At 39.0% G+C, this 20,190-nt stretch overlaps 1 protein-coding gene across 1 annotated transcript in view; it reads left to right on the forward strand.

The window, feature by feature from the left end:
• LOC112043211 (protein peste) overlaps positions 1-20,190 on the forward strand; it is a 52,647-nt gene that overhangs the window by 22,010 nt on the left and 10,447 nt on the right. The window contains exons 2-6 of the mRNA XM_024078520.2: positions 9,829-9,976; positions 12,023-12,161; positions 13,821-13,978; positions 15,847-16,062; positions 19,853-19,984. Of these exons, the coding sequence (XP_023934288.1) occupies positions 9,857-9,976; positions 12,023-12,161; positions 13,821-13,978; positions 15,847-16,062; positions 19,853-19,984 (765 nt within the window). The 5' untranslated portion in view covers positions 9,829-9,856. The remainder of the gene's footprint in view (positions 1-9,828; positions 9,977-12,022; positions 12,162-13,820; positions 13,979-15,846; positions 16,063-19,852; positions 19,985-20,190) is intronic.

Below are 20,190 nucleotides of genomic sequence, written 5' to 3' on the forward strand. Positions count from 1 at the left end.
ACGTGTAAAATTATAGTAAACAGTAGTACAAATACAAACAATCCGTAGGTACTTCGTAGTGGTGAATCAGCCATTGATGCCACGTTCACTGGCAAGGCCGCGATAGTATACATAGATGCGCCAAAACTGACGCTATTGCGTTCTACTCGTCGCGTTGACTGTATGTGACGACGCATTGGCACGTGTACCCAATAATGTACACACACATAGCGGTCTAACTTGTGATATTCCCGATCGGTCCGTGAGCTCACCCTAGGGTCTTGTCTGAAAATCAGCTTTTTACTTAGCTGTACCATAGAGCAGAGGCAGCGCCCGATCCAGCCGAAGTCTTAGTATTAAGTTACTATTAAGTCTCTAGATTTCTTTTGTTTATTTTGTGTAATTGGCTGAATAAATGATTTTATTATATTATATTCCTCATTGTGGTTCCGGGGTTATTCTATATATACTTATAATAAAACAGTAACAGGTCAATTTCTGTACATTGAAGATATTTTGAAAATTTTTATTGGTGGGTAATATACAATCGATACTGAAGGCAAAAATATTTTTTTTCGATTTCTTGTCTGTCTGTCCGTATTTTTGTTGACCGGGCATCACGCTGAAACTACTGAATGAATTCACATGAAACTTAACACCGTTTGAGAACATAATATGGAGCAGGTTATAGAATACTTTTTATAGCGAACACTGTTAGATGTGTTACTAGGTCATGAAAAATGAGGCGCTCAAGAGATGAAATTTCCACATCTCGATAGTTGTGGTCGACAAAGAACGTTATTTAAACAAATAATACCTAAATATCGTCTAGAATGTCGAGTTGTGTGTTCAGGAAGTGTAAAAACTATATATACATAAATAATGGAATAGTAGACAAAATTGTGCATGTGTGCGCTCAGTTTTGTAGACTGTTGTTCGGATTACTTTTTACGGTGATTTTGTAGGGACGTAACCGATCTATAGTATAAAATTATCTTTGCGTGTACCCGTCAAGGATTTTATACTAATAGATATGTCAGTGCGTCGAAACTGAGGCGAACAAAGATGGATAATGGGGACGATGACTAGATTTGAATGTATAGATTTTTATGATACATTCGGGTAAATAAGGTCAATGTTGACTAATTTATACATAGAAAGCAAAGATTATCTGGATATTTGCAAAATAAATAATAGACCGGACAAATTAAACAAAAAATAAGGGTAAAGTTACATAAATTCCCAGCAAGCTATCCCAGCTAGCAATCAGTAAGATTGTTTTAAATATGATTAAAAATAAAATTTGAATGTCCCCATATTTCCCCTCTAAGGAAATTTTTTTCAAAGATCAAAAAAGTTAGTTTTTCGCGATTTCTGGAAAACGGTAAGTTTAATCATAAGTATACCTAAGGTAAAATTGTAGACCATAAAATTATCTTCAAAAATGTAAAATTTACTTATTACCTATATTAGAGCCTCCGTTTGTGATCTTGTTAAATTTGAAGCTATTTCAGGTAGTTTTTAAGGAGCTCCGTACATAGAAAGGGAAAGTAATGATCGCAGATACCCTCGTACTTTTACAAGATTGCATTACAATTAGCATACTCCTTATTTATATGCAATTTAAAAAACTATCATCCCTGCATCGAATACATACTACTTACGGTTGTCCTTTCCTTGAAATTATTGAATATTAATTACAGCCAATTACTATTAGATTAATATGAGATAAGATGTAGACATTTAAAAATAAGATAAAAAAGATTCGTTAATTAGAACATACAACTTAATATATAAGGATTAGAATATTATGAATTCATGAATGTTGAAAGACAATCTCAACATTTTCTGATTGATTTTAAATTTTATTAAACGTCTCAAGTCCGGTCTGGTTTTTGTTGAGAATCAACCCTAATCTGCATAGATATAAGTTTAATACATAAAATCGGTGGCCGTATATTTTTTTTTTGCGTACAATGCGTAGTCGTCGTCATCAACCCATATTCGGCTCACTGCTAAGCTCGAGTCTCCTTTCAGAATGAGAGGGGTTAGGCCAGTAGTCCACCACGCTGGCCCAATGCGGAGAATTAAGATAATTCTCTGGTATGCAGGTTTCCTCACGATGTTTTCCTTCACCGATTGAGACACATGATATTTAATTTCTTAAAATGCACACAACTGAAAAGTTGGAAGGTCATGCCTCGGACCGGATTTAAACCCACACCCTCCGGAATCGGAGGCAGAGGTCATATCCACTCGGCTATCACGGCTCAATGCGACAATAATTTTTTGTTGTAATTTTTTGTTGTAATTTTTTGACGGCCGCGTGGCGCAGTGGGTAGTGACCCTGCTTTCTGCATCCACGGCTGTGGGTTCGATTCCCACAACTGGAAAATATTTGTGTGATGAGCATGAGTGTTTTCCAGTGTCTGTGTGTATTTATACATTATATAAGTATTTATATGTAGTATATAATTGTATATGAATATTATAATATCAACTATCTTAGCACCCACAACACAAGCTACTCTGTATGCTTACTTTGGGGCTAGATAGTGATGTGTATTGTTTAAGTATAAAAAAAAAAATAACTACTGCTACCTACTACATACGTAGGCAATCATGTTACTATGTAGTATACCGATCTGCTAAGCTATAAATCATACAGTAAACAACAATATTATTTTATTATTCTCCATGAAAACCAGAGAAAATATGGCCTTTTGAACTTCCACAAAGTGCCTGTTTTTACTGTCGAGCCCGTGATGGTCAGGGATCCGTAGAACATTTTGTACAACTGATTGTTATCAAGTTATTTTTTCGTGAGTTGAGTACGAAAATTCTTGATTCTGGTAGCTAACAGAGTTACCAAGAAATTAAAATTTCTGAGCGTCGGAATGAGATAATGTATCTCGCAATTTGTAGGATATTGTGACTATTGTTATTTAACTATTCATTAATTAACAGTAAAAAAAACATCTGGTTAGTAACAACTTAGGGTTAGAGGTTATTATCACTCTCGGAGTTGGCGAATATAGACTGTTGACAACCTAAAAACCTAATTACACCGGAATATTTTAAGCACGAGTGGTTAAAACACCTATGAGATCAGGTGATGATGATAGACACAGGGCGGCACTTTGAATGACGCTCTTGTACGCCCCTAACCAAGTGGCAAGTCGTTTTTCTTTCTACGACCGCTAACGCTTTAAACACTAGAAAGATGTATGGGAATGACATTTGCTATCGACAGGTCACGTGATCAAGATCTGTCATTCCCATACATTTTTCTAGTTTTCGAAGCGTTTGTGATAGTAGAAAGAGAATCGACTTGCCACTTGGCTAGGGTGGCTGTTTATGATGACGGTTTTCCATTTAGCGCCATCAGGTGATCCGCCTGATTAGTCCATTATTATTACAAAAAAATAACTAGGTCGTAATTATATTCAATGGCACTTTACTATGTTATTATATTAATTATAGATTAATAATCTGTAATTATCCGTTAGCAAAAATTGCGCGTAGATATGGGTAGTGATAATGTGTAGGCATAATAGTTTTACACGTGTTTAATAACACTAAAGTATAAATACTAGGAGACACTGTGGGGTTTCACCCGTGTGGTTCCCGTTCCCGTAAGAATATGGGGATAAAATATAGCCTTTAGCCTTTTTAAATTTTTATTTAGGGGAAAATGTAGTCAACAGCAAAAGAATCTCTAAAATCGTGAAAGTAGTTTCAGAGTCTATTCAATGCAAATAAACAAACAATCAAATTTTTCCTCTTTATAATATTAGTATTATAGATAATAATAATAAGTGGTAAATTAAAGAAAGTGCTATAAAACAATATATTTAATTTAAAATGCGAAATTACTCTACCCTAAACGAATGTTGATGAAATTCGGGACAAACAGAAATAGATGACCTTGGAGAAACCTACCTTGGGAGCCCAACGTCCATCAGCTCTACGAACATTGTGCCCCTACCATTGCCATTTCAGTTTTGTGACCCATTGAGCTATGTTGGTGACTTTGGTTCTTCTGCGAATCACCTTTTTTCTGATACGATCACGCAGAACTCGATCCATCGTGGGCTGAGTGACCCTGAACCTTTTTATGAGGCTCATAGTCAGCGAGCAAATTTTAACATTGGTTTATTAGTAGCAAAGTGTGGGTCACGCATTGGGTGGCTTTAACAATTTTAATGCTACTAAGGATCACTTAATTGCTTGTGTACGTAATGGCCGGTTAGTGGGTCGGATCCACCATATTTTGACCAACAACAACTGATAAGCGTTATGTTATGTATGCCCTGAGGTCAGTGCACTCTGTTATCAATAAGGCAAACGTGTCGATATCTACTCGTACGAGTATAAGCTTGAAGCAGATGCTCGAAGCAGTAAGGACTTAGTACGAAATTTCGACGCTGTGCTTCGAATAGTCAGGGATCCCTAGAACATTTTGTACACATTTTTTTTTTGTTTTTTTTTTATTCTTTACAAGTTAGCCCTTGACTACAATCTCACCGAATGGTAAGTGATGATGCAGTCTAAGATGGAAGCGGGCTAACTTTTTAGGAGGAGGATGAAAATCCACATCCCTTTCGATTACACATGATTACTAACAAGCTAATTTTTCTCGAGAAGCTTCATCTCGATGAGATGATCAACTTTATTACTTACGAAAATTCTTGATTTTGGTAGCTAACTGAGTTACCAGGAACAAGATAATGTAGGACGAAATTTGTAGGACAATCTGGCTATTTAATTGTATAACTAGTAATTAAGCAACAGTAAAAAAAACAGCTGGTTAGTAACAACTTTTAATAACCTAGTTATTGATAGAAGTTGGGAGGAGGGTAGAGTAAAGAAAGTTGTAAACTTATTTATTGAAAAAAAAAAACATTTAGTAGAGCGTTACTATCTATACTAACATTATAAAGCTGTAGAGTTGGTTTGTTTGTTTGATTGAACGCGCTAATCTCAGGAACTACTGGTTCGATTTGAAAAATTCTTTCAGTGTCAGATAGCCCATTTATCTAGGAAGGCTATAGGTAATATTTTATCCCCGTATTCCGTGGGAACGGGAACCACGCGGGTGAAACCGCGTGGCGTCAGCTAGTCCTACTAATATTATAGACGCGAAAGTTTGTATGGATGTTTGGATGTATGTTGGGATGTATGTGTCTATAACGCCGCTACTACTGAAGAGATTTGGCTAAAATTTGAAATGGAAATAGATTTTAGGTACTCTGGATTAACACATTATATATTTATCCCGAATTATATATTTTTTTTCCGAAAAAAATCCATGGTTTCCCAAGATTTGCGAAACTTTCACGCCTCGACTACTGAACCGAATTATTGAGATATATTATAGCCTGGATTAACACATAGGCTACTTTTTATCCCGGAAAAATCCTTGGTTACCAAGGTATTAGTGAAAAACTAAATACAACGCGGACGAAATCGCGGGCGTCCGCTAGTCACATATAAATATGACGTATTGTGTGCTATCAGGATGATGTGTAATATTCGAGATTACAGTTACTATTGCTCTTTACATCTCTAAGCATATACAATGCATTTCACTGTATTGTATAATTTTAAAATGATTTTTCTCTAACATAAAATCGATCTCGAAAATCGAATATAGGTACTCGTGATATTTCTCACTAAGGGTGCAAACAGTTTCGCTATTTGTTAAAGTTATCCGTTTGACCTTTAAGCCGGACTGGACCTTCACAGTTGGATAACTTTACACAATGTTGGAGTGAATTTGTTATTATAATAAAATACGATAAAGATTTTTATAACAACAAGTGAAACAACTGCCTCATTGTCCAGAGATTCATCATGAAGTTCGAGACCTGTGTCGCGTTTTTTTTATTATTTACAAGTTAGTCCTTGACTACAATCTCACCTGATGGTAAGTGATGATGATAATGATTAAAGCGGACTAACTGTTCGGAGGAGAATGAAAATCCACACCTCTTTCGGTTTTTTGACGACATACGCTAAAGCACTTGGCGGTAAGTCTTTGCCGGTTGGTAACTAGCTACAGCCGAAGCCTCCCACCAGCTAGACCTGGACTGATTAAGAAATCCTCAGTCGGCCCAGCCGGTGATCGAACCCAGGACCTCCGTGTTTGCTTGAATGCGCCACGTAGGCCGTGTGCTCGGTTGGTAACGGTCATAGTGTTACATCTCCGTATCTCGGAGAGCACGTTGCGCCGGCCTTTAGCCACGAACCACGTCGATTCTCTTTCTACAAACACTAACGCTTCGAAAATTAAAAAAATGTATGTCATTTGTCATCGACAGATCACGTGATCAACTTATCGATCGAATCTGTCATTCCTACACATTTTTTTAGTTTTCGAAGCGTTAGCGTTTGTAGAAAGAGAATTGACTTGCCACTTGGGTACTGGCCTATTGGTCATTTACAATATCACTGGTATAAGGTTAGGTATACCTACCCTACATTAGAAATACAACAAAATAAAATAAAAACATCGCACATACTGCGTGATATAGACTTAGTTTACATAGACTTACACGATTACAAAGGTATAAGAGTATTATTATCTTTGACAATAAAACCTATATAAACGACGCCCGCGTAGTTCCCGTTCCCGTGGGAATACAGTGATGAAATAAAACCTATGACACTCAGAAATAACGTGACTTTCTAGCGGTGAATGAATTTTCAAAATCAGTTCAGTAGATCCAGATTACCCCCTACAACCTCATAAACTTTACCTCTGTATAATATTAGTATAGAATTATAGATAAATAGAATTCCTCATTGAAATACATTAGATAACTGATAAGATAGATGTGTACTAGTTATTAAAGATATCGATAGTCTCGTCGTAAGTTTATCCGTGTCGCGTTACGAGATATCGTGTACCCTTCACAAGGTCTAATGCATAGCTTCTCAAAGTGTGCGATAACGCCCCCTTGTGGGCGTTTAAGATATCAGCCGATGGACATCCACTGCAAGACAAAGGCCTTTTGTAGGGACTTCCAAACATCACAATACTGAGCCACCTGCGTCCAGCGAATCCCTGCGACTCGCTTGATGTCGTCAGTCCACCTGGTGGGTCGGCCAACACTGCGCTTACTAGTGCGGGGTCGCTATTCCAGCACTTTGGGACTCCAACATCCATCGGCTCTTCGAACTATGTGCCCCGCCCATTGCCACTTCAGCTTCGCAACTCGTTGAGCTATGTCGGTGACTGGTTCTTCTGCGGATCTCCTCATCATTGGTTCGCGGACGATGGCATTATGGCAGAGTTAAGATTTTACCTAGGGGAAGTTTGTGGGCTTTCAGATTTTTAGACAGAAGGGATAATAATCATAAAAAAACTAGCCAATTTCAAGTTAAAAAACGCTAGCACTTAGACGTACTTATATTTGTAGACGGTCAAATACACAAGAAGATTTTCAAGTCAAGGAGAGCCTAGACAAACATTTTTTTATTTTTTTTTTATTTTTACAAGTTAGCTCTTGACTACAATCTCACCTGATGGTAAATGATTATGCAAGATGGGAGCGGGCTAACTTGTTAGGAGGAGGATGAAAATCCACACCCCTTTCGGTTTCTATACGACATCGTACCGAAATTACTTAGCGGTACGTCTTTGTCGGTTGGGAGGTAACTAGCCACGGCCGAAGCTTCCCACCAGCTAGACCTGGACCAATTAAGAAAACCTCAATCGGTCCATCCGAGGGTCGAACCCAGGACCTCCGTCTTGTAAACTCACCGCGCACACCACTCCGCCACGGAGGCCGTCAAAAATCATACCTCACAAACCTTTCTATTTATAAAATTAGTAGGGATAAGGTCAGATAATAATTATTAAGTAACGTAATACTTTAAGTAGGTAGTCTAAGTTAGCAAACTATCACAATGTCTCCAGAGACGTAATTGTTTCTTCCATGGCCAACCTATAAAGCAATTCCCTAGGGCTGCATATAAATGTAAGTACGAGTAGATACGAGTAATATCTATAGTTTCCTCATGGGAACTGTAATAATTACTTTAGTTAACTGTATTTATTAGTTGAGTTAACAGTGTTTATTAGTACTGCCCGCTAAGATAGTTGTTTACAAGCATAAGATTAATAACTAATGGGTTAGAGGTTTATAGGCTTTTTTTGCATATTTATTTGAAATTACATTACTCGGGTATTAATTATCATCATTCATCATCATCATATCCCCCGATGGATGTCCACTGCAAGACATAGACCTTTTGTAGGGACTTCGAAACTTAACACACTGAGCCGCCTGCATCCAGCGAATCCCTGCGACTCGCTTGATGTCATCAGTCCACCTGGTGGGAGGTCGACCAACACTGCGCTTATATCATTATAATGTACTTTAAATATACCTGTATCATCATGACCATCAGCAGCCTATTCTAACAGCACAGCAGTCAGACTAAAGACCGGATTTAAGACTTCTTATGGACCTAAGAACTTAGACCCACTACGCTGCTAAAATATGACCGGCTTAGGGTGATAAATGTTGGTTTCTGTAACGACCGTTAAGATTTTAATGATAATGAACTCTTTTAGTTTTTTCTATCCCCGTATTCCTACTGGAACGGGAACTACGGAAACCGCAGGACCAATGTTTTAGTTTAAGGCCAATAAAATACATAAGATGAGGAAAAAGCTACAAAATTCAAGTTATCGTCAATGAATTTACTTATTAAGTGTTTAGGAATGATGTTATCAACACAATTCAACATTTTTAGGCTAATTGTGTAATAATACCTATCAGTTTTTGTGATTTACGTGACAGGACTGAGATTATACATTTTTTTAGAAAATATAAAAACAAACACAACTTGTATTATCTCGCTATGTGGCGAACATTGCCCGCCCAGGGGTCACCACCGGTGCAGTTCAGATTGTTGAACTTACGCGTTCTCTCCACGGCTGCTTTCAGGTTCAACTGAGCTCGGGTATTGGCTATGAACTATCATAATTTTGTCACAAGTCAATTCTCTTGCAAATCACTTCTGCGAGATAACAGTTTCTTGTTTACGTCATCATAAGTTCTATAACCTTTTAACATAAAAAATGTGTCATCAGTAACCGAAATTATCTGATTTATTTATTATTTGGACCACCAACAAAATTAATATAAAATAAAATATACAGAATTAAAAAACTTAATAACTAGGGTATTGAAACACACATAACTTTACTTAAAGGTAGCCAAACCATGCATAAAGTGTAGGACGTACTAATAATTAAAAAAATTGTGTTATAATTTTTTTTTTAAAGAATATTTGCCATATGTTTTGTAATATGACCAATATTCCCATTCCCCTCCAATTAGTCGGGAAAGACTGTGCTAGGAGTGGGTGCGACAATAGACCAACGGGCCGGGGCTCGAACCACCACCCCTCGGTGATGAGTCCGACCGCTCATACCGTTGAGCTATTGATGCTCTTTGAAAAATAAATTTACATAAATTTACACAAATTAAAAACAGAGAAAGAGAAAAAAAAGCAACAATAAACACTAGAAATTAGTTAAAAATTAAAAGGAAACTGTTAATTTTCCAAATTCTTTTAGTAAATAACTTAAAGGCAAAAGTAAAATAGCCAAACTTAAAACAAAACTAAGAATTAGATAAAATAAAACATGATGATTATCCTTATCAAAATAAAAAGGTCATGAATATAAAAGAGGAAAAGAAGTGGCCCTAATGTTATTCCTTGAGTGACCCCATTTTTATGAACTATAAGGCTTAGGATTAGATACTCGTCTGCGGCTACTATGTCAGCAGTACTACAATTAGTTGACTTTGCTATTGTTTCTATGTGTAGAGCTGTCGCAATCGAGCTCGGGTGCGGCATGCGCGGCCGCGCGTCGCTGTGGCGGCGGCTGGCCGTGGGCGCGGCCGCGCTGCTCGCCGCCGCGGCGCTCGTGGCCGCGCTCTGCTGGAACCGCATCTTCGAGTCGGCTCTCAACTCGGTGAGTGTCTCAGAGTTAACGTGGCTCTCGTGAACACAAATCGACTAATATATGTGACGGCCTCCGTGGCGCAGTGGTATGCGCGGTGGATCTACAAGACGGAGGTCCTGGGTTCGATTCTCGGCTGGGGAGATTGAGATTTTCTTAATTTGTCCAGGTCTGGCTGGTGGGAGGCTTCGGCCGTGGCTAGTTACCACCCTACCGGCAAAGACGTACCGTCAAGCGATTTAGCGTCCCGGTACGATGCCGTGTAGAAACCAAAAGGGGTGTGGATTTTCGTCCTCCTCCTAACAAGTTAGCCCGCTTCCATCTTAGACTGCATCATCACTTACCATCAGGTGAGATTGTAGTCAAGGCCTAACTTGTAAAGAATAAATAAAAAAAAATCATGGGTGAATTGTCTTGACGAGACATGACGTGGCACGTATGTTTGGAAGGTTTTTTTTTTATTCTTTACAAGTTAGCCCTTGACTATAATCTCACCTGTTGAGAATCAGGAGATCCGGAGAAGAACCAAAGTTACATCCAAGTGCTGGATGGCGACCACGCACAGAAAAGCGCAGACATACTAGAACACGCACGCACATACTAGAACATCAAACAGGTTGCAGGTTGCCAGAATCCTGCGTACCTGCCAGACTTTGCAAGAGGGCTATGCCCAGCTGTGGACATCCATTGGCTGTTAATAATTATGACGTATGTTTGGCCTATAGAGCTGGCTTAGTAAGTGGACCAGATCACTCACAACTAAAACTCGTTGTGAATGACAGGAAAGCTTGATGATAATGACAGAGCTGACTCATCGAGCTCGGGTGCAGCTGGCAGTGTTTCTAGTGCTGATTGTGTCAATAATCTAACGTGCGGTGGTAGACGATGGGAATCCTGTGGGAACCCTGATCGTTTGAAATCGAGTCCAACACTTTAAACCGCGGAGCTATCAAAGATCTAAATGAACGGCTCGTGCAACTTTGTGTGCAAAATTTCAAACAAGGTTTAGTTAATTGACCCGCGTATTAAGAGATCGAATGATTTATCCGTCGTATTGATCTCTAACTATTATCAATGTTGCATTGAACATACACGCATACTCGTAGCTTGCACGTGTAGGTACCTAATCAAAGAGACTTTGGACTTATATAGACACAAGACTGACACAAGATGGGTTATATTTTTTATTCAATCACATGTTAGCTCATTTTATGGGACGTAGGGACTCGTGCGTAAGCCGTGATAGCCCAGTGGATATGACCTCTGCCTCCGATTCCGGAGGGTGTGGGTTCGAATCCGGTCCGGGGCATGCACCTCCAACTTTTCAGTTGTGTGCATTTTAAGAAACTAAATATCACGTGTCTCAATCGGTGAAGGAAAACATCGTGAGGAAACCTGCATACCAGAGAATTTTCTTAATTCTCTGAGTGTGTGAAGTCTGCCAATCTGCATTGGGCCAGCGTGGTGGACTACTGTCCTAACCCTTCTCATTCTGAGAAGAGACTCGTGCTCAGCAGTGAGCCGAATATGGGTACCTACATATTAATCCAGCTCTGGGATGGAGAGTGTTACCCACGCAAATAGCATAATTTTTTTTCTCTCATTTATTTTTTTCTCATTTTTAATTTTAACAATATTACTTAATTCCAAGAAACCGGTGGCCAGGGCTCCCGAGTGAAGAACCTCCTACCAATACGCGCCTCAGGAATCACTACCTCCTGTATCTGACCCTTGCTGCAGCAGTTATGCGCCTTCACTATGCAATCTGTTCTGTACAATACAGGACAGAAACGGAACGTGTGTGGTGTGACAGTAATTTCGAATACAAACCGACTTTTTCGTTATACGCTGAAGAGTTTTAAAAAGTTAATCCGTGTGTCTAAAGTTGACCAACTAAACGAACTTGAGAAACTAAACGAAAGCTTGTGCAGCAGTGGCTAAGATATGACTTCGACAACGTAACTGTCGAGCTAGTGAGTTAATTGTAAGGAGCAGGCTTAATAAAACAAACCTTTTGTTTGAAATGTTTTTAATGATGAACGTTCTTGGTTGTTTCAGCAAATAAAGCTGTCCCCTAACACGCGCGCCTACAACGACTGGGTGGCGCCGTCAGTGCCGCTACTATTCGACGTGTACCTGTTCAACTGGACCAACTCCAAGAGCTTCCCCGAAGAGCGACCCAACTTGGAACAACTAGGTGAGTGAGCAAATGCACTTATGAAGTTGTCCCTTTACTAACGCCTACAGCGACTGGGTGGCATATATGCCGATGCTGTTCTACTTTTACCTCTTCGCCTTTTATCGCAGAAGGCCATCCCTTCTGACAAAACTTCAAAGTCTGGATCATCGCCGAAAGGTTGCTAGCCTTTCGGTATTTTACAGAATGTATTTCAGAGAGTGTGCACAGGAACTATTACTGACTAAAGTCATTCTCAGCCTATTCCAAAATAATCCATGAAGGATTATCCAACAAGAGATGTGAACGGATCGAATGTCACAACACGAATGAGCTAGGGTCTCCCATTACTCCCCACCTAGCTCATGGAACAGTTCGTACTATCTCGGTTCGTGACGAGACGAGCCGCCGATCGAATGACTCACTCGCGCCGACACTCGCAATAAGTTGATAGACATAAGTCAGCAGTTTGTAGGTAGACATACTTCATCACCATGAAGTCTGACAGACATCATCATCGTGAAGCCTGTCTACAGACTACGATTTTCTATAACTTACCAGTAGGTAAGTAATAAATATATTTTCATGCTTTAATAAGCTCGTATTTCCAACATATTTATTTCACAATTCTAATACATTATTATATTCCACCTCGTTTCATATTAATACGAATTTTATCTTGTATCCCTCTTATAACATTTCTATTCACCGCAAAAATAACAAGTTCGTATAATTTAGAAATAATATTCTTTAACGTATTGGCAAGCAAAACATTCAGCTAGGATCTTACATTGAAGTACATAAATTTATTAAATATTCTATTACAGTTGGCTTGAGCCCTCTAGGAGACCCTCTCTTAGCTAAGGGAGAAGGCCCGAGTCCTGCAGTGGTCTTTGTTGACGTAGGATGAGTTGACGTAGGATGACTGGATGAGTGGATCTAAACAACATTGACACATAAATACGTATTTATAGTCTAGAATTGGACAGGCTCATTGTTATTCCAATGTTTCTACAGAAACTAGACTTATCTGCGCTGGTTAAACCGCGAGGTATCTACAAGAAGTCGTGACTATCAGCCCATTTTAATGGCCTACAGGACCAGGCCTCCTTCCTTATAGGAGAAGGAGAGTAGTATTACATAGATAAAAGAGTACAATTCGAAAGGAACTGCAAAATTCAAGGTAGCTATGTCAAAAATGCCTTGCTATTCCAATGGTTAGCCTACATGGCTTTGGATCCCGAGCTCCTGGGTTCAAGTGGGATGTTAGATATTGTTCTTTCCTTTCTTCTAAGAAATTTTCTGCTTGTCTCGAAGTTGGGTAGTTGGTTGCGTTCCCCTGTGCCTCTATCGTCGTTAGTGTCAGTCGTTCATTAATTTACCAACTTAAGCCTACCAACTGGCATTGGACCAACCATATCTCCTCTCGTAGACCGTTAAAATAGATTGATTATGATATTGATGATGCCAAAAACATAATTAATGAATGATCGTTTACTCACAAAAATGTAGATCGAACACGATGGTAAAAACAGAATAAAGTCATTAATTTCAAAAATGGAAGTTAAAGAACACTGAGTAACTACTGTACATGTCGCTTATATTGACGTTTTTTTAAAGTTGAATTTTTTGAGCTTTCTACTCACAATTAGCGGGTAAGTTCCATTTCTTTTGTGGCAGGTCCATATCGTTTTCGGGAACAACGCCGGCACGTGAACGTAACGTTCCACCCTGGCAACGGCTCGGTGTCGTACCGCACGCAGCGCAGCTGGCACTTCGACGAACAGAGTAATGGTACGATGGAGGACACCGTCACCATACTCAACATTATCGTTGCCGTGAGTAAGCTTCGAGTTTTTAAAGAGTTCCTTTTTAGTACTTAGCGTAGTAGCGTGAACGAGGGGTTTAACAAGGGTAGGCACTATGCGTACTTATGATCATTATCGCTCTATTTTACGACCCACTAAAAGGCTAAGTCACCCGCCATATAGAATATTTGATATGGGATATGGAGCTTAAACCCACCACGCTGTTACAATGCGGGTTCGCGTTATACATACGACAAGGAAGAGAAAATTTAAATTAATGGTTAGGTAAGATTTATTTTATGTACTATGCGACTAAATGAAATTAAGACAATTAGCCACGTTTGTGTGCCGCAGTTTCGACGCGTTAGTGACACATCTAATAGTTTTAAATCTTTGCATAATCCTCTATATACATAAGTAGGTACGTTAGAACGATTGTTAGAGAAAATTTAATCTCTTTGTGTGAGCAGATATTTGTTTAATCTCCCTTTGTGCGATGCTAACAAGGTTTATTTTTTGTACGGTCTGATTCGCTTTTTCATTTAGCTGGCATTTGTCAACCCTTGTGTAAAGGGAAAATAAAAAGGCGTTTTTAGGTTTTAAAACGGGTACGTTATTGTACCAAAGCGAAGATAAACTAGAATATTTTACCTCTAGGAAAAAAAATATTTTTGTAGTCATTAATAAATTTAGCATTATTCCCCTCTGCCCGCTAACTTGCTTTGCAGCAGCGTGGTGGGTCTGAGGTTTATTTATGCTTAGGGTAGGAGGAGGAGTTTTGACGGCCTCCGTGGCGCAGTGGTATGCGCGGTGGATATACAAAACGGAGGTCCTGGGTTCGATCCCCGGCTGGGCAGATTGAGATTTTCTTAATTAGTCCAGGTCTGGCTGGTGGGAGCTTTCAGCCGTGGCTAGTTACCACCCTACCGGCAAAGACGTGCCGCTAAGCGATTTAGCGTTCCGGTACATTGCGGTGTAGAAACCAAAAGGGGTGTGGATTTTCATCCTCCTCCTAACAAGTTAGCCCGCTTCCATCTTAGACTGCATCATCACTTACCATCAGGTGAGATTGTAGTCAAGGGCTAACTTGTAAAGAATAAAAAAAAAGGGAGCAAAATAGAAACAAACTTTCTACCTTTATAAAATGATATACCTAAGTTAGTCAGACAGGTTTTTAGTCTATACTAATATTTAGAGAGGAAAGATTTGATTGTCTGTTTGTTTGAATTGAATAGGCTCTTAAACTTCTCAACCGACTTGAAAAACAATTTCACAGTTGGGAAACTACTTTATCCCCGGGTGCTATAGACTATATTTTATCTTTCACTGTTGGCTTCTTTATCCCCGGGTGCTATAGACTATATTTTATCTTTCACTGTTGGCTTCTTTATCCCCGGGTGCTATAGACTATATTTTATCTTTCACTGTTGGCTTCTTTATCCCCGGGTGCTATTGACTATATTTTATCTTTCACTGCTGGCTTCTTTATCCCCGGGTGCTATAGACTATATTTTATCTTTCACTGTTGGCTTCTTTATCCCCGGGTGCTATAGACTATATTTTATTTTTCACTGTTGGCTTCTTTATCTCCGGGTGCTATAGACTATATTTTATCTTTCACTGTTGGCTTCTTTATCCCCGGGTGCTATAGACTATATTTTATCTTTCACTGTTGGCTTCTTTATCCCCGGGTGCTATAGACTATATTTTATCTTTCACTGTTGGCTTCTTTATCCCCGGGTGCTATAGACTATATTTAACTTTCACTGTTGGCTTCTTTATCTCCGGGTGCTATAGACTATATTTTATCAGGTATTCTTACGGGAACGGAAACAACGCGGGTGAAACATCGCGGCGTCTTCTTTAGTCCATTATAATGTTATATTTCTTTTCTCTAGTCCGCGATCTACCGCGCTCGGCACTGGGACTTCTTGACGCAGAAAGGCTTGTCAATGATGCTTGCCATGCTCGGCCATGGCCTGACCACGACGAGGACGGTCAGGGAGCTGTTGTTCGAAGGCTTCGAGGACCGGCTGCTGGACATAGCGAAGACCCTGCCTGCCAGTACCACGGGCGGTGCGCCACCTGTTGACAGATTTGGACTATTTTATGGGGTGAGTGTCGATGATAACTAAACAGTTATTCGATGATCATTATCACCATTAGCTTGAAGGCAAAGAGACGGTGAGCGTTCTACTGTTGGATATAGGCCTCTTGGAAGGACTGCCAAAGACGGTCTTGAGCCGCCAGCGTGCAACTCCCTGTGTACCCGCTTGATGTACATTGTAGGGGGTCGACCCCCCCAATATGTGCACTTCAAAAATGAAAAAATAAAAACTGCCTGCTTACTCTTTTTATCGAAGGTAGACACCTTCGAGTAATTAATGAATAAATAAATAAACAAATAATAATAGCCTGTCTCACGCCTGCACTCAAGCTGCGAGGTCTTAGCTCCGTATACTATGAGTTGTGAGGACTGCTCTGGAGTCGGTCATTAAAATAGGATGATAGTGATGATGATGATGACGAGATAAAAAATAATCGGAGAAAACTTAATCAGCGCTGTTGCCTACAAAGCAGTGATAGCTAAGTACTTAATCGTTAATAGCTTAATAATGAATAACTGCACTTGACACTATATTAATTTGTTTGTTTGTTTGTTTGATTGATTGAACGCGCTAATCTCAGGAACTACTGGTCCGATTTGAAAAATTCTTTCAGTGTTAGATAGCCCATTTATCGAGGCTTTATGTTATCCCCGTATTCCTACGGGAACGGCGAGTGAAACCGCGCGGCGTCAACTAGTACGGGAATAAAATGTAGCATATGCTATGCCCATATAATGTAGCTTTCAAATGGTGAGAGAATTTTTCAAATCTGTTCGGTAGTTTGAGAGCATATGCAATGCAAGCAAAATATGTTTTTTTTTTCCTTTTTATAGTATACATACAGTAGTAGTACATAATTTCCCAAACAAGGCACCGAATCCCGGACCGCTAGTTGTTAATGAACGCACACAGTTACGCCAGGGATCGTCAACAGTTGATTGCTGAAGTGGCACTCCAGAGAGACGCAAATTAGTTTCGCAAGCGATCACTTGACCAATTGTCTGATCAATCATCGATGACGAATACGTCAGCCAGACCAAAACAGCACAACAAATGTTATGTTTTGTTATATACATTTTTCATATAAAAACATAAAGTTTAAAAACTATAACCCGACTACGTAAAAAAGTGGTCTAAAGAGGACGAAACAAGAAAATATTTCTGACAGAAATGGGAAATGCATAGGTACTAAAATGTTCATGGTAGAGCCGTGGTCCGTAAAAAAAACTCTCGTGCGAATGAGATAGCCTCCGTTGAGCAGTGGTATGCGCGGTGGATTTACAAGACAGAGGTCTTGGGTTCGATCCCCGGCTGGGCCGATTGAGGTTTTCTTAATTGGTCCAGGTCTATCCGGTGGGAGGCTTCGGCCGTGGCTAGTTACTACCCTACCGGCAAAGATGTAAACCGTGGAGAAACGTACGTAGAGAGTATTTTGTCGGACCTGGTGACGTTGTCGCATGGGTTCGTCGGCTTTTCGCGGTTGATAGCAAAATAAATAAATTATTATATATTCATGATGAACTTAAGCAAAGTAACGCCTGCTTCCATCCGATGTTTCTTAGCTAGTCATGTATTGTCATCAGAACTCAGAGCGTGTGCAAAATTTCATCCTAAACGAAGACCGGGAAGTGGGTCAAATTATGATTCCAAGATTTTCTCATATACATAATTAACACACAAGTAAAGCTAATAAAGGTGTGTTAAAAATATATCTATATTTTTAACATTATATTAAACTAACAGGGAAAAATATGCCGACTTTTCAATTTTTAGCAATCTATTCCCCAGCACTATCACTTGTATTACTTGTTATCATTTGCAATTATTCTGTATTCATTATTTTTAATCCGGCATGAATTCCTATCGTAGGCGATATAAACTGTTCTACTTGTACTTAATACCTACTTAATATTATTTATACTTGTTTTTATCATATTACCAGCTATTATAGTTGTAGAAAATGTAAATCATACGTCGGGAAAACGTGCCCAATACATAAACTCTGAGTACAACAACCTTGAGCTATTGGTTGACTAGATTTTCCATGTAAGTAAGGTCTCCGAAATAGAATCTTGTCTAGATTTTATAATAAGATACAGATATTTTAGTACGAGGTCGGTATACAACCAGAGCAGTCGACCTAAAAGCAAAATGGGAATCTTGTAGCATTTTTTTTATATAAAATTAATAAATGGGAAGCTAGATACAGAACTCGTTTTTCAGCCCATAATTGATTGAAACATACTCTTAGTACTTAGGTTTTAAATTTCTTCTAATTTCAAGTTTTTATTTAGTCATTTACTAAGGTTACAAGCATGTAACCTTAGTAAATGACTGTAATTTTTATGATCCTACTTTATGGAAATTATTTTTCGTGTCATTTTCGACTTTATTCCAACGGTATAAATTATTTTAATAATTTTTTATAGAGAAAATGCCCTTGTAAGCGCCGACGCTGATTGAATTTTAGATTTTTTATAATAATATTATGTATACTAATCGTACCTATCAATTATTACATTTTATCTCCGTATTCTCATGGCAAGGGGACTACGCGGGTGAAACCGCAGGGCGTTGGCTAATTAGAAATAAATGGAAAATTGACGACTTTAAAATTGATGTCATTAGGTTTATTATGTTTTAACAAAAATATATTTCCATAACCATCGACGTTTGCGAGTTGCGAGACGCGACAACTCGTACTAAGTATAAAGTAGCGATTACGCGGGAATTTACGAGATGATTATGCAATGCGTGATCGACTAATCAAAATAATTACTAACTAGTTTGAGATAAACTTGAATGATAGATAAATTCCCTCTAACAACTTTGTGGGTACCTATTATGTCCAGATAAGCATTTGAATCCAGTACGGAGTTTTCGACGGAATAAGTAGATATTTGCTTGATTTTCACGAAGAAAACCATTGCATATAAGCAGTGACGTGCTTTGGAGGGTCCAAATAAAGGGTAAAATTTTCCAACAAAATAATCAAAAAGGCTTGCGTAAAATAAATATGACAGCGACTTAAGTAGGATGTTTTCAACATTTGGGTGCACGCTTTAAATCCGGCGAAAAAAAGACATACATTTTTTGACTTCATTTTTGAATCATTTCGGAAGCAGCAGATTCAGTGAGATTGTGGATAACACTTTGATAAGTTTTGCTTGTAGACTTAAGGGGTCCCTGTAGTCCAGAGGCCCCGTATCATATATACGGCTGATACGGCGGTAGCTACGCCCTTGTATACAAAATCATCTTTGCACCTTTTGCCCGTCCATAAACCTGAAACTGTTTATTATTATATTTGAAGAAAGAAAGTTCTTGGCAATTAATTTGTAAAGATAATTTTGGAGAAGACATACCTATATAAAACTATAAAAAAACCACAATTATTTGCTTAAGTGCTGCTCGACCTCACACAGTGCCAAAAAATCCTCCGTATCAATTCACCGCGGCTAGTTGCCTCGACCGGTGACAGAAGGGCTGGCTCATTTTTAGCGCAAAGGATCAGAATTGCCAGCGTGGAAATGCAGCCAGTATTCTTGCCACCATTCCACGTGGGCATGATTTGTATATAGCTTGACAAATTCGTTCTTAATACTCCCGATGATCCGCGCGGGCCAGGAGGAGGGTAGCGATGCCTCGCGCGCACGATTTCATACCCGCGCAGTCCTTCCCCCCGTCGCCCGTATATAATGGGAGTGTCATCAACGAACTTGTCAAGCTATAGTTATTAGGGCGAGTTAGCTTAAGTTATTATTCTCAAAAAAAAAAATATAATGTCATATTGCAGAGGAACAACTCTATGGACACCGAGGGTCGGGTGGAGGTGACGACGGGAGCGCTGAGCGGTACCATCCCGGGACAGATCCTGAGTTGGGATTACCACAAGAGCCTGCCCTGGTACGAAGGAGAATGTGCCAAGGTAAACACTACACTTTACATTTGCCTTGAAAAGCAACTAAAAAACATTCATTTTGAAATATACATCAATATTTCTTAATATTTATTTAAATCATAAAATAAAATCGCAAACTTAAAATAAAAGCTATGTAATTAACAAAATAAGCTATATAGAAGAATATCTGTTTCAACCACGGATGGTAACTAGCCACTGCCAAAGCTATTTAC

Source organism: Bicyclus anynana, chromosome 9 (assembly GCF_947172395.1).
Source record: "Bicyclus anynana chromosome 9, ilBicAnyn1.1, whole genome shotgun sequence".
Taxonomy (NCBI): domain Eukaryota; kingdom Metazoa; phylum Arthropoda; class Insecta; order Lepidoptera; family Nymphalidae; genus Bicyclus; species Bicyclus anynana.